At 38.7% G+C, this 13,527-nt stretch overlaps 1 protein-coding gene across 1 annotated transcript in view; it reads left to right on the forward strand.

Annotated features, from left to right (window-relative positions):
* The first annotated feature begins 2,410 nt into the window (after positions 1 to 2,410).
* Positions 2,411 to 13,527, forward strand: part of TMC3 (transmembrane channel like 3) — a 78,309-nt gene continuing 67,192 nt past the window's right edge. The window contains exons 1-3 of the mRNA XM_027852070.1: positions 2,411 to 2,499; positions 3,794 to 3,940; positions 12,557 to 12,632. Coding sequence (XP_027707871.1) covers positions 2,411 to 2,499; positions 3,794 to 3,940; positions 12,557 to 12,632 — 312 coding nt within the window. The remainder of the gene's footprint in view (positions 2,500 to 3,793; positions 3,941 to 12,556; positions 12,633 to 13,527) is intronic.

Consider the following 13,527-nt stretch of genomic DNA (forward strand, 5'->3'; position numbering starts at 1 on the left):
CCTTCCAATTATTCTTTCTTAGTTTAAAGTAAAAGATTTTTTTCAGATCCTCAAAAACAACATAAAAGGCATGTGAATATATTTTCAGAAATGGGCTATTACAGTTAATAAGCCAGGGCAGAACCTTTGGCAATTGAGAAAGGCTGGCCATGGCTAAATGAAGCTTATTTGGGATGAAAGCTCTTATACAAACGTTAGTATATTATTTATGAAACTTTTTAGACTAGAATTTAAAGTGAATGAAATGAGAAACTTACAGTTTTCATTCTGAAAATTAAGCTATCTAGAGACTGCTGCTATTAAAAACTTAGGACTAACAACAAATGTAAAACTAATTTATCAAAAATGGGACACTGATTACAAAAAGGAAGCAGATGTTCTCCTCTCTCCCTACTATTTTTCTTTTCGTATCTTATTTCTCCTAATACACACACACATGCATACAAATGTATGTGTGTATATATATATATATATATACATGAATATATACATGTGGGAGAAAAAGAAGAAGAAGAAGAAGAAGAAGAAGAAGAAGAAGAAGAAGAAGAAGAAGAAGAAGAAGAAGAAGGAGAAGGAGAAGGAGAAGGAGAAGGAGAAGGAGAAGAAGAAGAAGAAGAAGGAGGAGGAGGAGGAGGAGGAGGAGGAGGAGGAGGAGGAGAAGAAGAAGAAGAAGTAGAAGCAGCAGCTTGAGTTATCCAGGCTAATTATCATCCTGAATCAACTCACAAGAAAATTTACAGAAATCTTTTCATTGCTCCCACATGGACCCAGGGCCTAAACAAACTAAGAACTTTGATGGATTCTAATATACACTTTTAGAAAGACTAGTCTAGTGAAAAGCTTGGCTTGAAGTTTAGAGATAGGAATTGTAGGCACAGTTCTAAAATAGTCTTGTGATGTCAAGTTACAGAACTCAGTTTCTCCATTTGTAAAATTAGGTTAGCAAAAGTCTTTTCTTTCATGTAGAAATATTTTGAGAACACAAGTGACAATGGTAATGACAACATACGTCTAACCTGTTTACTAGCTAGAAAATAGAATCTGAGAGAGGAAAGAAGACTAAGATAAATAGGATTCAGGTTGAACTGATCCAGAATAGAAGGGCTAGGAGACCAGTGTGGGAGAAAGGTATAAGAATAAGGTTCAAAAATGAGGGTAGAAATGAAAGAAGTTTGCAATGAATAGAGCCCCGAGGGACACCCAACAAGTCGGTAAGAAGAACTATGCATATGACACGTTTAAGCAGGGCCTAAAAATGTTGATGGCTTGAGCATGGAAGAATGAAAGAAAATCTCTTGCCATTAGCCAGGAATCTAGAATCAGGGCATCTATTTGTATCCTTAGTGATGAGCACAGTGTCTGGAGCACAGTAGCCACACAGCACATTAACTCAATGAAGTACAAACAATCACAATTCTGAAGGCTAGGAAAAGAATAAACAGTGCACCAAACCTGGTCCTGTGAATTGTAATTATGAGATACCTCCACTGCGTGTGGTTTGTATCCCGGAATATTTTTTTTTTTTATGTTACAGCAAGATTTGATGCATTTGAGTCACCTAGGTGTGCTGGACCATAACGGACTAGGTGAAAGAAAGAGGGACCGTCAGAGGAAACAGAGAAAGATGATCTCTCAGCGGATCACAGAGTTATAGATTTATATCTGGAAGGGACCTCAGAGGTCATCCGGTCCTACTTCCTCATTTTGCTGAGGGGGCTTGTTACTTATCCAGGGTCATACAGCTAGTACATGGCAATGGCATAACCCCTGATGCAGAGCTCTTCCTCAATTTTTACTCTTCTCCTTAGCCTGTAGAAGCAGAAAGATAGTCTGGGAGCTAAAAAAGTGAGGATAAAATGAGAATCATTGTTGGGAGTCCTTATCTACTGGTTTAAGGGATGCCTTTGCCTCATGGCCGGTGGAAGGGATGTATTTACCTTGAAATCACAATAGACTCCAAGTCATTCTGAACCCCTTGTAAAGGTAGTCCTAATCATAAACCTAAAAGGTCTGAGCTGCCTGTAAATCCCACCTGATAAGCTCTGGATCTAGCCACAGAGCCAGAAACTGGGGTCTCTTTCAAAGTATAGCTACTATGGGAATCCCAACTTGGTGATTGTGACAAGCATCCCAAGATCTGTTGGTTTTCTAGCTCCAGCCTTTGCCTGGGCAAGATCCTCTCCAGTCTATACTGTGTGCTACCACCTTAAAATTACATATGCATGACCAGCAGCATCGTTTTGAGAGTACCAGATGTAGAGCTTGGATTTCTGTTTCGAAGTGGTGGAGAGCAGTGCTGTTCCCTTGAGCTCATGTCCAGGAAACACTGACTGATGCAAACCCTTCTGCCTGCCCACTTTCTGAATGCCTTGCTGCTACCCTGATGATAACAGTAAATCCATCTGCTACCATGAAATCTTCAAAATTGTCTAGGCGCTATACAAGCATCAAGAGGAATGCCAGTCAACTGTACCCTTACAGGGAGCCACTACAGTTCAGGTGAGCATTTCTTTGGCTTTTTGCATAGTGGGTTTCATGGAGTCTTTGCTGTTGTGTATCACCTGTGCCTTAGGAACAGACCAGAGAGAGGAGAGACAGACAGACTGAGACAGAGATACCAAGACAAACGCAAAAACAGACATAGATACAGCTAAAGACAGAGACAAAGAAATAGAGAGATAGAGGCAAAGAGAGAGAGAGGTAGAAAAAATAAGAGAGAAACAGAGAGAGAAAAAAACATAAAGACTAATATGGAAATATTGACAGAGAGAGACAATGACTCAGAGATAAAAAGACAGAGACAGAAAAAACTGGAGAGAGTACTCTAGAAGCCCCAAACCTGTGTTCCAATCCCAGTATCATTGCCGAGTGACCCTATATAGGTTATTTTTTGACTTCCTAAAAAGAGAAAGAGAATTGAAATAGTAATGATAGAGATAATCTGAGAATTAATATGATACCCACAAAATGCTCCAAATGAATAGGTATTAAAATTATTTAATAAAATGCTACACACTAAAACCTCACCAATAGAAATGAAATTAGAAATACTTTGCAACCACAAAATGTGATGTACACTATTATCATTTCTATTATTACTATTAGATTAATTAGAAGAAAATCAGAATAATTTTCAAGAGATGCCATTTATTACTTTCAAGCACAAACTGTAATTAAATTACTAACAAAGGGCTCTAAAGTGGAGATCCCCCTGAGCTGATGTTAAGGAACAGGAGATGCATTTATAATGAGTGTATTAATTATATGCAAACAAATGCTTGAAATTGTTCTCTGAAATCAATTAAGCGTATTTTTCCCTGAAATCTCATTTCCAGTATACATTTCCTTAGCCAAACCTTTCTTCATAGAAAAAGTCAAAGGCCAGTTGTCACAATTAACTTGAATTCTCAATAAGAGATTGCATAAATGAGATTTTGCTATAGCAAAATCTTTCTTTACTTATTTTGCTCATGTTATCACAAGAAGTAGTTCTATCACTACAGATAAATTCTTTTTTTAGTGAAGTTGTTCTAGGAGGACTCATTTTGCATTTACACCAAAGACACTTTAGAAAGCATAAACCTCTCCCTTTTCCTTTCTCAGTATGCTCAGATTTATTTCACCGGGAGAAACAAGTCCACTCAAGTGAACACTTGTAGCAGTAGTGGGTAGTAGTGGAACCTATTATCCATAGTGATAAAATACTGGGATCAGACTGAGTTAATAGTTGCTTTGCTGGAAAGAGTAATAATCCTTTTTTTTTTTCCTTTCCTCAATGTCTCCTTAAACTCAGCAACTTGGATGACAGTGATAATGATGATGAAAGAGGGGACAGCAATGATCCAGAACAAATCTTTCAGAACATACAGTTTCAGAAAGACCTCATGGCCACAATTCGCTGCAGACCATGGCCTATGAAGCAGAAGCTAAAAGCTCTCAGGTAAAAACAGCTCATCACTGAGAATTTTCAAATTCTTTCTGATTTTTGACCAAAGGAAAAAGGTCATGTAGCAAAACGACCAATTATAGAAAGGATGGCTATCCATCCTCTGTATATATGAGGACTGATGGCCCATTTTAGACTTACGAGATAATGAACTAGAAGGACATAAACTTCCTTTTCATAGTTATACTAGAAGCCATGTATTGAGACCATTATGTGATGGCTACAGTGGTGCAAAATCAAACAAAGGCCAACTTTAGCATTTCAAGTTTTTATTTAATGCTACAAAATCCAAATTATACTCTCACCTAGCATATTTGTAATAATCTCAGACTTTATTTTTTTTTAACTTTATGCACTCATTACAAACCCCAGGGAGGCAGTATGATAGAGCTGATAAAAGCATTGAACTGGACATCAGAGGACCTGCATTTGAATCCCGGTTCTGATACTTACTACCTATATGACTCTTGGTAAGTCAGCCTCTCTGGGTCAAAGCAGTCTCATCTTTAAATTAAGAGAGTTGCAGTAGGTGACCTTTAAGATGTCTTCCAGCTCTTAATCTAAAATCCCATAATTCTTAGGGAAATCAGTCAGATTAAACTGAGTCCTAAATGTCCAGTTTTTTAGTGAAATAAGCTCTCGTATGTTTGAAATGATGTTCTTTCTGATAACTTTCATAGTTAAAAGGAGATTAAGCTCTATTAACTAATTAACTAATTAAGGGGATGCTAGACAATTAGCTAATTAACTAGTTACTGGGTGATTATTCCCTGGGTGACAGCTTACTCTGCATCTATGAAGAAAAGGTAGATCTCAATATCTCTACGCTGGAATCAATCTCTTATATATCAAAGGTGCTTTAAAAAACAGACTTGTTAAAGTGATCCCCATGCCTTCAACTCAGCAGAATAAGGCACTTAAAGTTTGGGCAGAGCATTTAGGCAAGACAGGATGGAGTAATGGGTAAGGCATTTGACTAGAGATCAGGAGACCTGAATTCTAATCCTAGCTCTGCCACTAATTTTCTGCTTGGCCCACCTTGATATGACTAATTATTAGGAATTTCTTTCTCTTTTTATTGAGCTAAACACCACATCTCACACCATTTACCTACTGCCTCTAGTTCTTCCCTCTGTGACCAACCAGAAAAAATCACGTCTCTCTTCCACATAGCAGCCCTTCAAGTACTGGAAGATTGTCTTCTCTTTCATAACCAGTTCCTATAATCAATATTGTTAAGGCGTGGTTTTGAATTCCCTCATCCTCATGGTCTTCGTCTGGATGATTTTAGTTTGTCAATATCCTTGCTAAATATAGCACCCAAAAAGTGGACGTACAACTCCAAATGTGGTCTGATTAGGGTAAAGTACAGGGGTGATATCATTTTGATAATTTTGGACACCGTGCTTCTGATAATTCAGCAGTCCCATTTCTTTTAGCTGCCACGTTGCATTGACTCGTACCAATCTTACAGTCCACAAAACCTTCTATGTCCCTTTAACAACTAATAATGTTGAGCCATGTCTTCTCTAACCTGTGCTTGTGTATTTTTTTTAACCAAGGTATAGGACTTTACATTTGTCCCTGAAATTTTTCCTTTAATTAGATTTTGACCAGCACAGTGGCTAAATTTTTCAATTCTTAATCCAACTTGTTAGCTATCTTTCCAAGCATCATATCACACATATATATATTAAATATTCCATATATGCTTTTGTCCATGTTATTGATTAAAAATATTTATCAGACTAAGGCCTTAGAAAGAAACTCGTGGCCATCTTCTAGTTATCTCCTTCCAAGATGACAGTGATCCATTAACCATCACTTATTGGGTCCTGGTCATTCAACCAGTTCCAAATCCACTTAAAATTACTACCATCCAGGCCATATGTCTTCATCTTCTCCACAAGGATACTATGAGAGACTTTTGTCAAATGCCTTACTGAAATCCAACTATATATAATTATGACATGACCCTGATCTACCATTCAAGTTACTTTGTCAGAAGAGGAAATTCATTTAGTTTGGCATCACTTGATCTTATCCTGGTTCATATGATCATAGTTTTCCTTCCTAAGCACTAATAAAGCATCATTTTAATAATTCATCCTAGAACTTTTCCAGAGGCTAAAGTCAAACTCACCACCCTATAGTGAACAAAATACCCTTCTGATAATTGGTTCAGTATTTGACCTACCTGTTGCTTATAATTCCCAATAAAGGAAAACTTGACCACCTATAGCCCTGTAGGCCTCTCCCCATCTCCATGTTGTTATTTTCATTTGTTTGTTTCGTTTTGTTTTTTTCCAAGAGCAGCATTAGTAGTTCACTAATCACGATAGCTAGTTCTTTCAGTATTTGAGACATAAATTATCCGGTATTGGAGGCTTGAACTTATTAAGAGCTGCTAAATGTTTTCTTACCACCTCCTCATTTTGTTGGGTTTCACTTCCTTAGTAACCCTTTTTGGTCCTGTATGCCCCAATCTGAAGATAATTCTCTAGAAGCAAAAAAGGAGTTAAGAGCTTTCTTCTCTCCATATCATTGTCCCATCTGTACCAAGTGGCAGGCCTCTTCATTATTTGATTTCCTCTTGTGCCAAGTTTAACTAAAATAGCCCTTTTTGTTTCCTCCGTGTGGAATGTAAGACAGCTCATTTGAAGCTTCTAAATGTTAATTGTTAATTAATAATTAACAATTACTCCAGCATTCTTATAGGACCTTGCCACTCATTGTTAGTCACCTTGAGCTAAGTGCCTTTGCTACTATCTTCTTTATAATATTTTTTTCATTTAAATTGTCTAGTGAGTTCTCTACATATCCATATCAGTCCCTTAGCCAACCTCACTTTTTCCTTCTCATGAGAATAAAGTATTCAATCAAAATTCGATCAAAATTTTATTTTGTTTTATTTTATTTTTAACACATCCCTTCCATTTTTATTTTTATTTTATCCCTTCCAATTTATTTTATTTTATTTTTATTTTAACACATCCCTTCCATCCTGAGCCAATTTCCCTTGGAAAATCTTAGGTTCTGGGCTCCAAACTATCATTTCGATGAACTATGAAATCTGTTCTTCCAAAATCTCAGGTGCATATCAGAGTATACCCAGTTTTCCCCTCCTTACTTTGACTTTATATAAATTTTGTTTTTATTTATATGCATACACATGAGTTCTCCCAAAACAGCAGAAAATGTTTCATTTTTGTCTTTGTATACCCAGTGCCTAGCACAGTGCCCAACATATAGTAGATGCTTAATAAATGTTTGTTGATTGATTTACCTTTTATGAACTCTAAAACTGTCACATCTCTTGCCAAAGTTTAAGTCATTTCTACTTCATTAAATAGTTTCTTCTTATTGGTCAAAATCAGGGTCATCTAAAATGGCAGTCCCCGAGGCAGCTAGGTGGCAGAGTGGATAGAGCACTGGCTCTGGAGTCAAGAGGACCTGAGTTCAAATCTGGCCTCACACACTTGACACTTACTAACTATGTAACCCCCAGGCAAGTCACTTTACCCCATTGCCTAGCAAAATAACATAAAATAAAATAAAATGGCAGTCTCCCTCACTGCTTCCTGAACCTTTTGGAAAATGAAATTATCATCAAAGCAAGTTAAAATTTCAATTGCTCTACTTTAACAAGGGGTGCTCATGCATTTTAAGTGCCCTACATCTGCTGATATTCCTCTGAGACTGGAGCAGAGCAGAAAAGAATGGAGATTATTTGAAGTGTGGAATTAGGGTAATATTCTGTCTTCAAGTCTAAGGTAATTTCTACTATGGTGACCCATAGGCACATTATATCATTGTACCAATTATTACAAATATATGTGTGCCATATATGAACAACTACCCTGATGTTACAATCCAACCATTCTCATGCTCTCCCCACCCATTAACAACAGCCTTAAGGCCCCTACTATCTTTCAGTGCCCCTTACTACTGTGTTCCTTCCCTTTATATTTATATGTTCTCTCTTGGTCCTATAAATCCTGTCTCCATCAGTTTGTGGAGGTGCTAATGCAGCATATAAATGGCCAAGCCTTCAGGAGGCTATTTATGGTGCTACTCTGAAAAGTCCACTGAGCTATGTCTCCTTAGAAATCAAGTGACTATGACCCCATATAAGCTAAAGTGAGAGCTCTGAGTCTGAAGCTAATCTTTAGCTTTTAGTATATCTGCAGTTCATTATGCTGCCTGTAGGCAGGGTAGCTACTAGCCTGTAACGTATTAATACTGGGCTATGAGTAGAGTGACATTATTACATGTTGATTGAAATTTGTACTTTGGGAACTTGGGCAAAATTAGTAGTAAAGATGTGTTCTCCCCACTAAACTCCCCTCTTTATGAAGGCGGTGAGGAAGTAGTACAAAAACACTGGACATGGAAATAAAGGACCTGGGTTTGAATCCTAGCTCAGTTATTGGAATATAAATATGACCTTGGATAAGTCACTCAATCTCTCCAGAATCTAAGTTTCCTCATCCATAAAATGAAAGCGGTAGATTGCTATCTAAAGTCTACTCCAGCACTGAATTCTATGATCTATATTGATGGTCATGGTACTGATTTCCAGTGAGATAGAGGAAAGAAAAGAATATGGCAACAGATACCTCAGGCTTGGTGTCCAAGAGACATCTTAAATTCAACATGTCTGAAACAGAACTCATTATCTTCCCCCCTAAATCCTCCTTAACTCCTACCTTCCCTCTTACCATAGAGGACAACATCATTCTTCTAGTCCCACAGGCTCACAACCTAAGAGTCATCCTGGACTCTTCACTATCTCTCACACCTCCCCCCATCCAATCTATTGCCAAAGCCCTTGGTTTTACCTTGGGAACATCTCTTGAATATTCTCCCTTTTCTCCTCTGCCACTGCCAAAACTTTGGTGCAGGCCCTCATCCCTTCACACTTGGACTTTGGCAATAGTCTGCAGGTAGATTGGCCTGCCTCAGGTCTCTCACCACTCAAATCCATCCTCCATTCAGTCACCAATATTGTTTTCCTAAAGTGAAGATCAGAGCATGTCATTCCCTAACTCAACAGACTGCAGTGGCTTCTTATCACCTTGGGATCAAATACAAAATCCTCTGTTTGGTGTTCAAAGCCCTTCACAATTTAGTCCCTTCCTACCTTACTAGTCTTCTTACACTTTACTCTCCACCATGTACTCTTCAAAACTAGCATTTATATAGCATCATAAGGTTTGCAAAACACTTCGATCCAGTGACTCTGCATCCTTGTTTCCAATTAAGAAGACACTCCATCTCTCAGCTCTGGGCATTGCCTTTGGCTGTCCTCCATTCCTGGAAAATCCTGTTTTCCACCTACTGACTTCCCTGGCTTCCTTTAAGTCCCAACAAAAATTCCATCTGCTACAGGAAGCCTTTCCCAATTCCTCTTAATTCCAGCACCTTTCCTTTGTTAATTATTTTTATTTATGCTATATATAGTGTGTTTGCACATATTTGTTGGTTTATTGTCTTTCCCATTAGACTGTGAGTTCCTTGAGGGCAGGGGCAATCTTTTGGCTCTTTTTGTATCCCCAGTACTTAACACAATACCCAGTATACAGTGGGTGCTTAGCAAATGCTCATTGACTACACCAGTTTCTGTGATGCTGGTTCTGGTACTGCTGCTAAAACCATGGTTACCCTAAGCCTTAGTAGAAGTCAAGAGTTTGAAATCTCTCAGCATGGGGAAGGATACTCGTGTTCCTCCTTTGTTGTTGGGGTGTAAAATCTTAAGAGATGGCCATCCTGCAGCAGACGCAAGGATCCACAGTCCTAGTTTAGGGCAGATATATTTTGTTTGTTTGTTGCTGGTGTCATTTTGTCAACTTTCATTATTGTTTTAGATCCTGTTTTTAACTGTAATTAAATGCACACACATATACACTAAAGGCTTGTTCTAATATTATTGGGCTATTAGATCGACATATTAAACTAAATTGGCAGTCAATTTATTCAAATAAAGATCTGTCTGATTATGTTCACTGTTAGAGAATCTCAGATTCCCAGTCTAGGAAGTAAATTCAGAGACCTTCTAGTCCGACCCCTACCTGAGCAGGAATCCTCAGCAAGTGGGCTTCAATATCCTCTTGAAGACTTCCAAAGTGGGAGAAGCCACCATCTCCAGAGGCAGCCCATTCCACTTTGAGGTTTTTCTCATGAACTAAAGATACTTTCTGCCTCTGCACATTCAACTCGTGGTTATTTTTCAACCCTCCAGGGTCAAGAAGAACAAGCCAAATGAAAGAGGAAGTCAGAAAGATCAGAATTCAAATCCTGCCTCAGACACTGACTACCCGTATGACTCTGGCTACATTACTAACTTCAGTTTCCTCATCTGTAAAATGGGTGTAATAATAGCACCTATCTCACAGGATTCTTGTGAGGATCACAGGAGATAACCTGTATCAGACACTTTGCAAATTTTAAAGCTTTGTATTAATACATTAGTGAAATGACATGGTAGGACTCAACCTTAATTAAGGTACATTCCAACTTTAAATCTACAGTCCTGTGATCCTAAAGACAATAATAACAGTAGTAATAATAATAATAACTAGCATTTAAATATCACTTTAAGGTTTATAAAATGCTTCACAAATACTATATCATTTGATCCTCACAACAACCTTGGGAGGTAGACTTTATTATTGCCCTCATTTTATAAATGAGGCAACTAAGCAAGGCAGAGGTTAAACGACTTGCCCAGGGTAATGCAGCTGGTAAGTGTTTGAAGCTAGATATGAACTCAGATCTTCCTGATTCCAAGTCCAACCTTTTATGTATTTTGACACCAACCTAGCCTGAAAAGAACTATCATATTGCCTCAAAGACTCTGGGTTTGAATCCTTGCTCAGCTTTTTTTTTTACATGTCTATTTGATCTTGAGCAAGCTGACAAACATCCCTGGCTCTCAGTTTCTTCATTTGTAAAACTGTAACTAAATTTTCTTCTGGTTCTAAATTCTATGATCCATTATCCATAATGATAGGCATGGGTCAGAGCTCCTGTGAAGTGGGAAGAAGAAAGCATCGCAAAGAGAAAGGACCTTCTCCAAGGTATACACCCAAAGTTCCTTCAATCAATCTTTATATGATGTGACCTCCAGGTCTTCACTCCTCCTGGTCACCCTTTTCTGGATACCTGTCAGTTATTCAGTCATTTTCAGTAGTGTCCAATTCTTTGTGACCCCATTTTGGGTTTTCTTGGCAAAGATACTGGAGTGGTTTGCCATTTCCTTCTCTAGCTCATTTTACAAATGAAGAAACTGAGGCAACAAGGTTAAGTGACTTGCACAAGGCCACACAGTTAATAAGTATCTGAGGCCAGATTTGAACTCATGAAGATAAGTCTTCCTGCCTCCAGGACCAGAATTCTAACCACTATCCCACCTAGCTGCCCCTGATAGTGCTTTTCTATTGTAATACTAGAACTGAACACAATACTCCCAATGTGTTTAGTCTGACCAGATCTGAGTACACCAGGGCTTTCACTTCACCAACCTAGGCTTCTCAATCCAGCCTTAGATTGTCATTAGCTTTACCAGCCACCACATCAAACAGTTGATTCATTCTGAGCTTTCAGTTCTTCCATACTAACTGCTAGGTTGTTTTAATTAACTGCCCTGGGGTTATGCAAATAGAACTTCAATTCTCATACCTACTAGTGGTAGGTATGTAAAAAGATCTGGACTTGGAATTAAGAAGATCTTAGTTCAAAGTCTACCCAAACACCAGCTTTGGGACCTTGAGCAAATTACTTAGTTTCTGCCTACATGAACTTCCTTGGCTATCAAATGAAAATAATAATGGCATGTACCTCCCAGGGTTGTTTTGTGAATAAAATGAGATATTTATAAAGCGCTTTGCAAACATTAGAGCACTATAAAAATGGTAACTATAATCATCACCAATGACCATTATTTTCCTGGGTGTGGCTCTCTAGTAGTGGTTTTGGCTTTTCTGCTCAGATGAGGTCTTTGTGACATAAAAGAAGCAATTTGTTGCAGTGGAAAATGCCCTAGACTTGGAGATGAATCCTGGTTCTAATACTTACTATCCATGTGACCTTCAGCAAGTCATTGGCTTCTCTGGATTCCATCTGCCAAAGAAGGGGTTGGAATAGATAACCTCAAAGGTCCCCTCCCATTGTAATCTATTATCTCAAGATGTATCCCCAGTACAGCCATATGGCTGGCTGGCTCTGAGGGAGACAACTGAATTCCACTCACAGAATTTCCAAAGCTAATGAGCCAAACTTCCTCCTCTATACCCTAAATTAGAAGGAGAGTGTTAATACGTGAGAAAACTTCATTTAATACCAGTACTGGGAAAAATATGAGATGCATTATATGCTTAGAGTTGGGGGGGAGGCAGGGGCAAGCTAAAGAGCTTACGGAAAAATTGAATTTCCTGATCACCACAAAATGGTTCAAGGAAACATTTACATAATTCCATCATCCCACAGCAACATTTCATAGGTTCTGGGACAACTGTTTACTGCTTTACTTATTCAAATGTGTTTGGCCCAGAGTTCCGAATGTAATAAAATGGAGTTGTCTGGACATGATGACCTTTCCTTCTTTTGCAGACGAGCTAAAGAGATCGTGTTGAAGTTTGAAGGGAGGCTGACTAGGACAAGAGGCTATCAAGCAGCAGGTGCTGATGTAGGTACATGGTCTTCCTGCCTGCCAGGGCATTGTATTGGCTGCTGGTCCTACAGCACTGGATCCAGTGGGTCTCTGGGTCTCAATCACTTCCAACCAAACCCAGTTTGGACAACTAATCTCATCATTTTTAACTTCTTATCCACCCCCGTTGGAAGCATTGTACCAGTCCCAAGTCCCCTAATACTTTGTACCCTCACTTTTGTGACTGAAGCTATTTTCACATTTATCTCTACTTATTTGTTGCATATATCAGAGACAACTGTGATATGGTAGATATAAAGATGGCCCCAGTGTCAGAAGGACCAAGATTCAAGTCCTGCCTCAGACATACAGTGACCGTGACCCTGGGCAAATCATTTAGCGTCTACTGCTTCAGTTTCCTCATGGGGATAATAATAGTACTTCCCTCCCAGGGTTGTAGTGAGAATTAAATGAGATAATATTTATATAGTGGGCAGCTAGGTGGCATAATAGATAGAGTGCTAGACCTAAAGTAAGGAAGACTCATCTTCCTGCATTCAAATCTGGCCTCAGACACTTACTAGCTGTGTGATCCTGGGCAACTCACTTAACCCTGTTTGCCTCAGTTTCCTCATCTCTAAAACGAGCTGCAGAAGAAAATGGCAAATCATTATAGTATCTTTGCCAAGAAAATCCCAAATGGGGTCACTCCAGTGTCTCTGCTAGGAAAACCCCAAACAGAGTCATGAAGGGTTGGATATGACTGAAAAATGACTGAACAACAAAACACAGTGTCTGGTACATAGCAGGTGTTTGATAAGTGCTTATACCCTTCTTTTCTTCCCCAGGCAATTCACTAGGACCATGAATGGATGGATGGATGGATGGATGGATGGATGGATGGATGGATGGATGGATGGATGGATGGATG

Source organism: Vombatus ursinus, unplaced genomic scaffold, assembly GCF_900497805.2.
Source record: "Vombatus ursinus unplaced genomic scaffold, bare-nosed wombat genome assembly UNPS02009205.1, whole genome shotgun sequence".
Taxonomy (NCBI): domain Eukaryota; kingdom Metazoa; phylum Chordata; class Mammalia; order Diprotodontia; family Vombatidae; genus Vombatus; species Vombatus ursinus.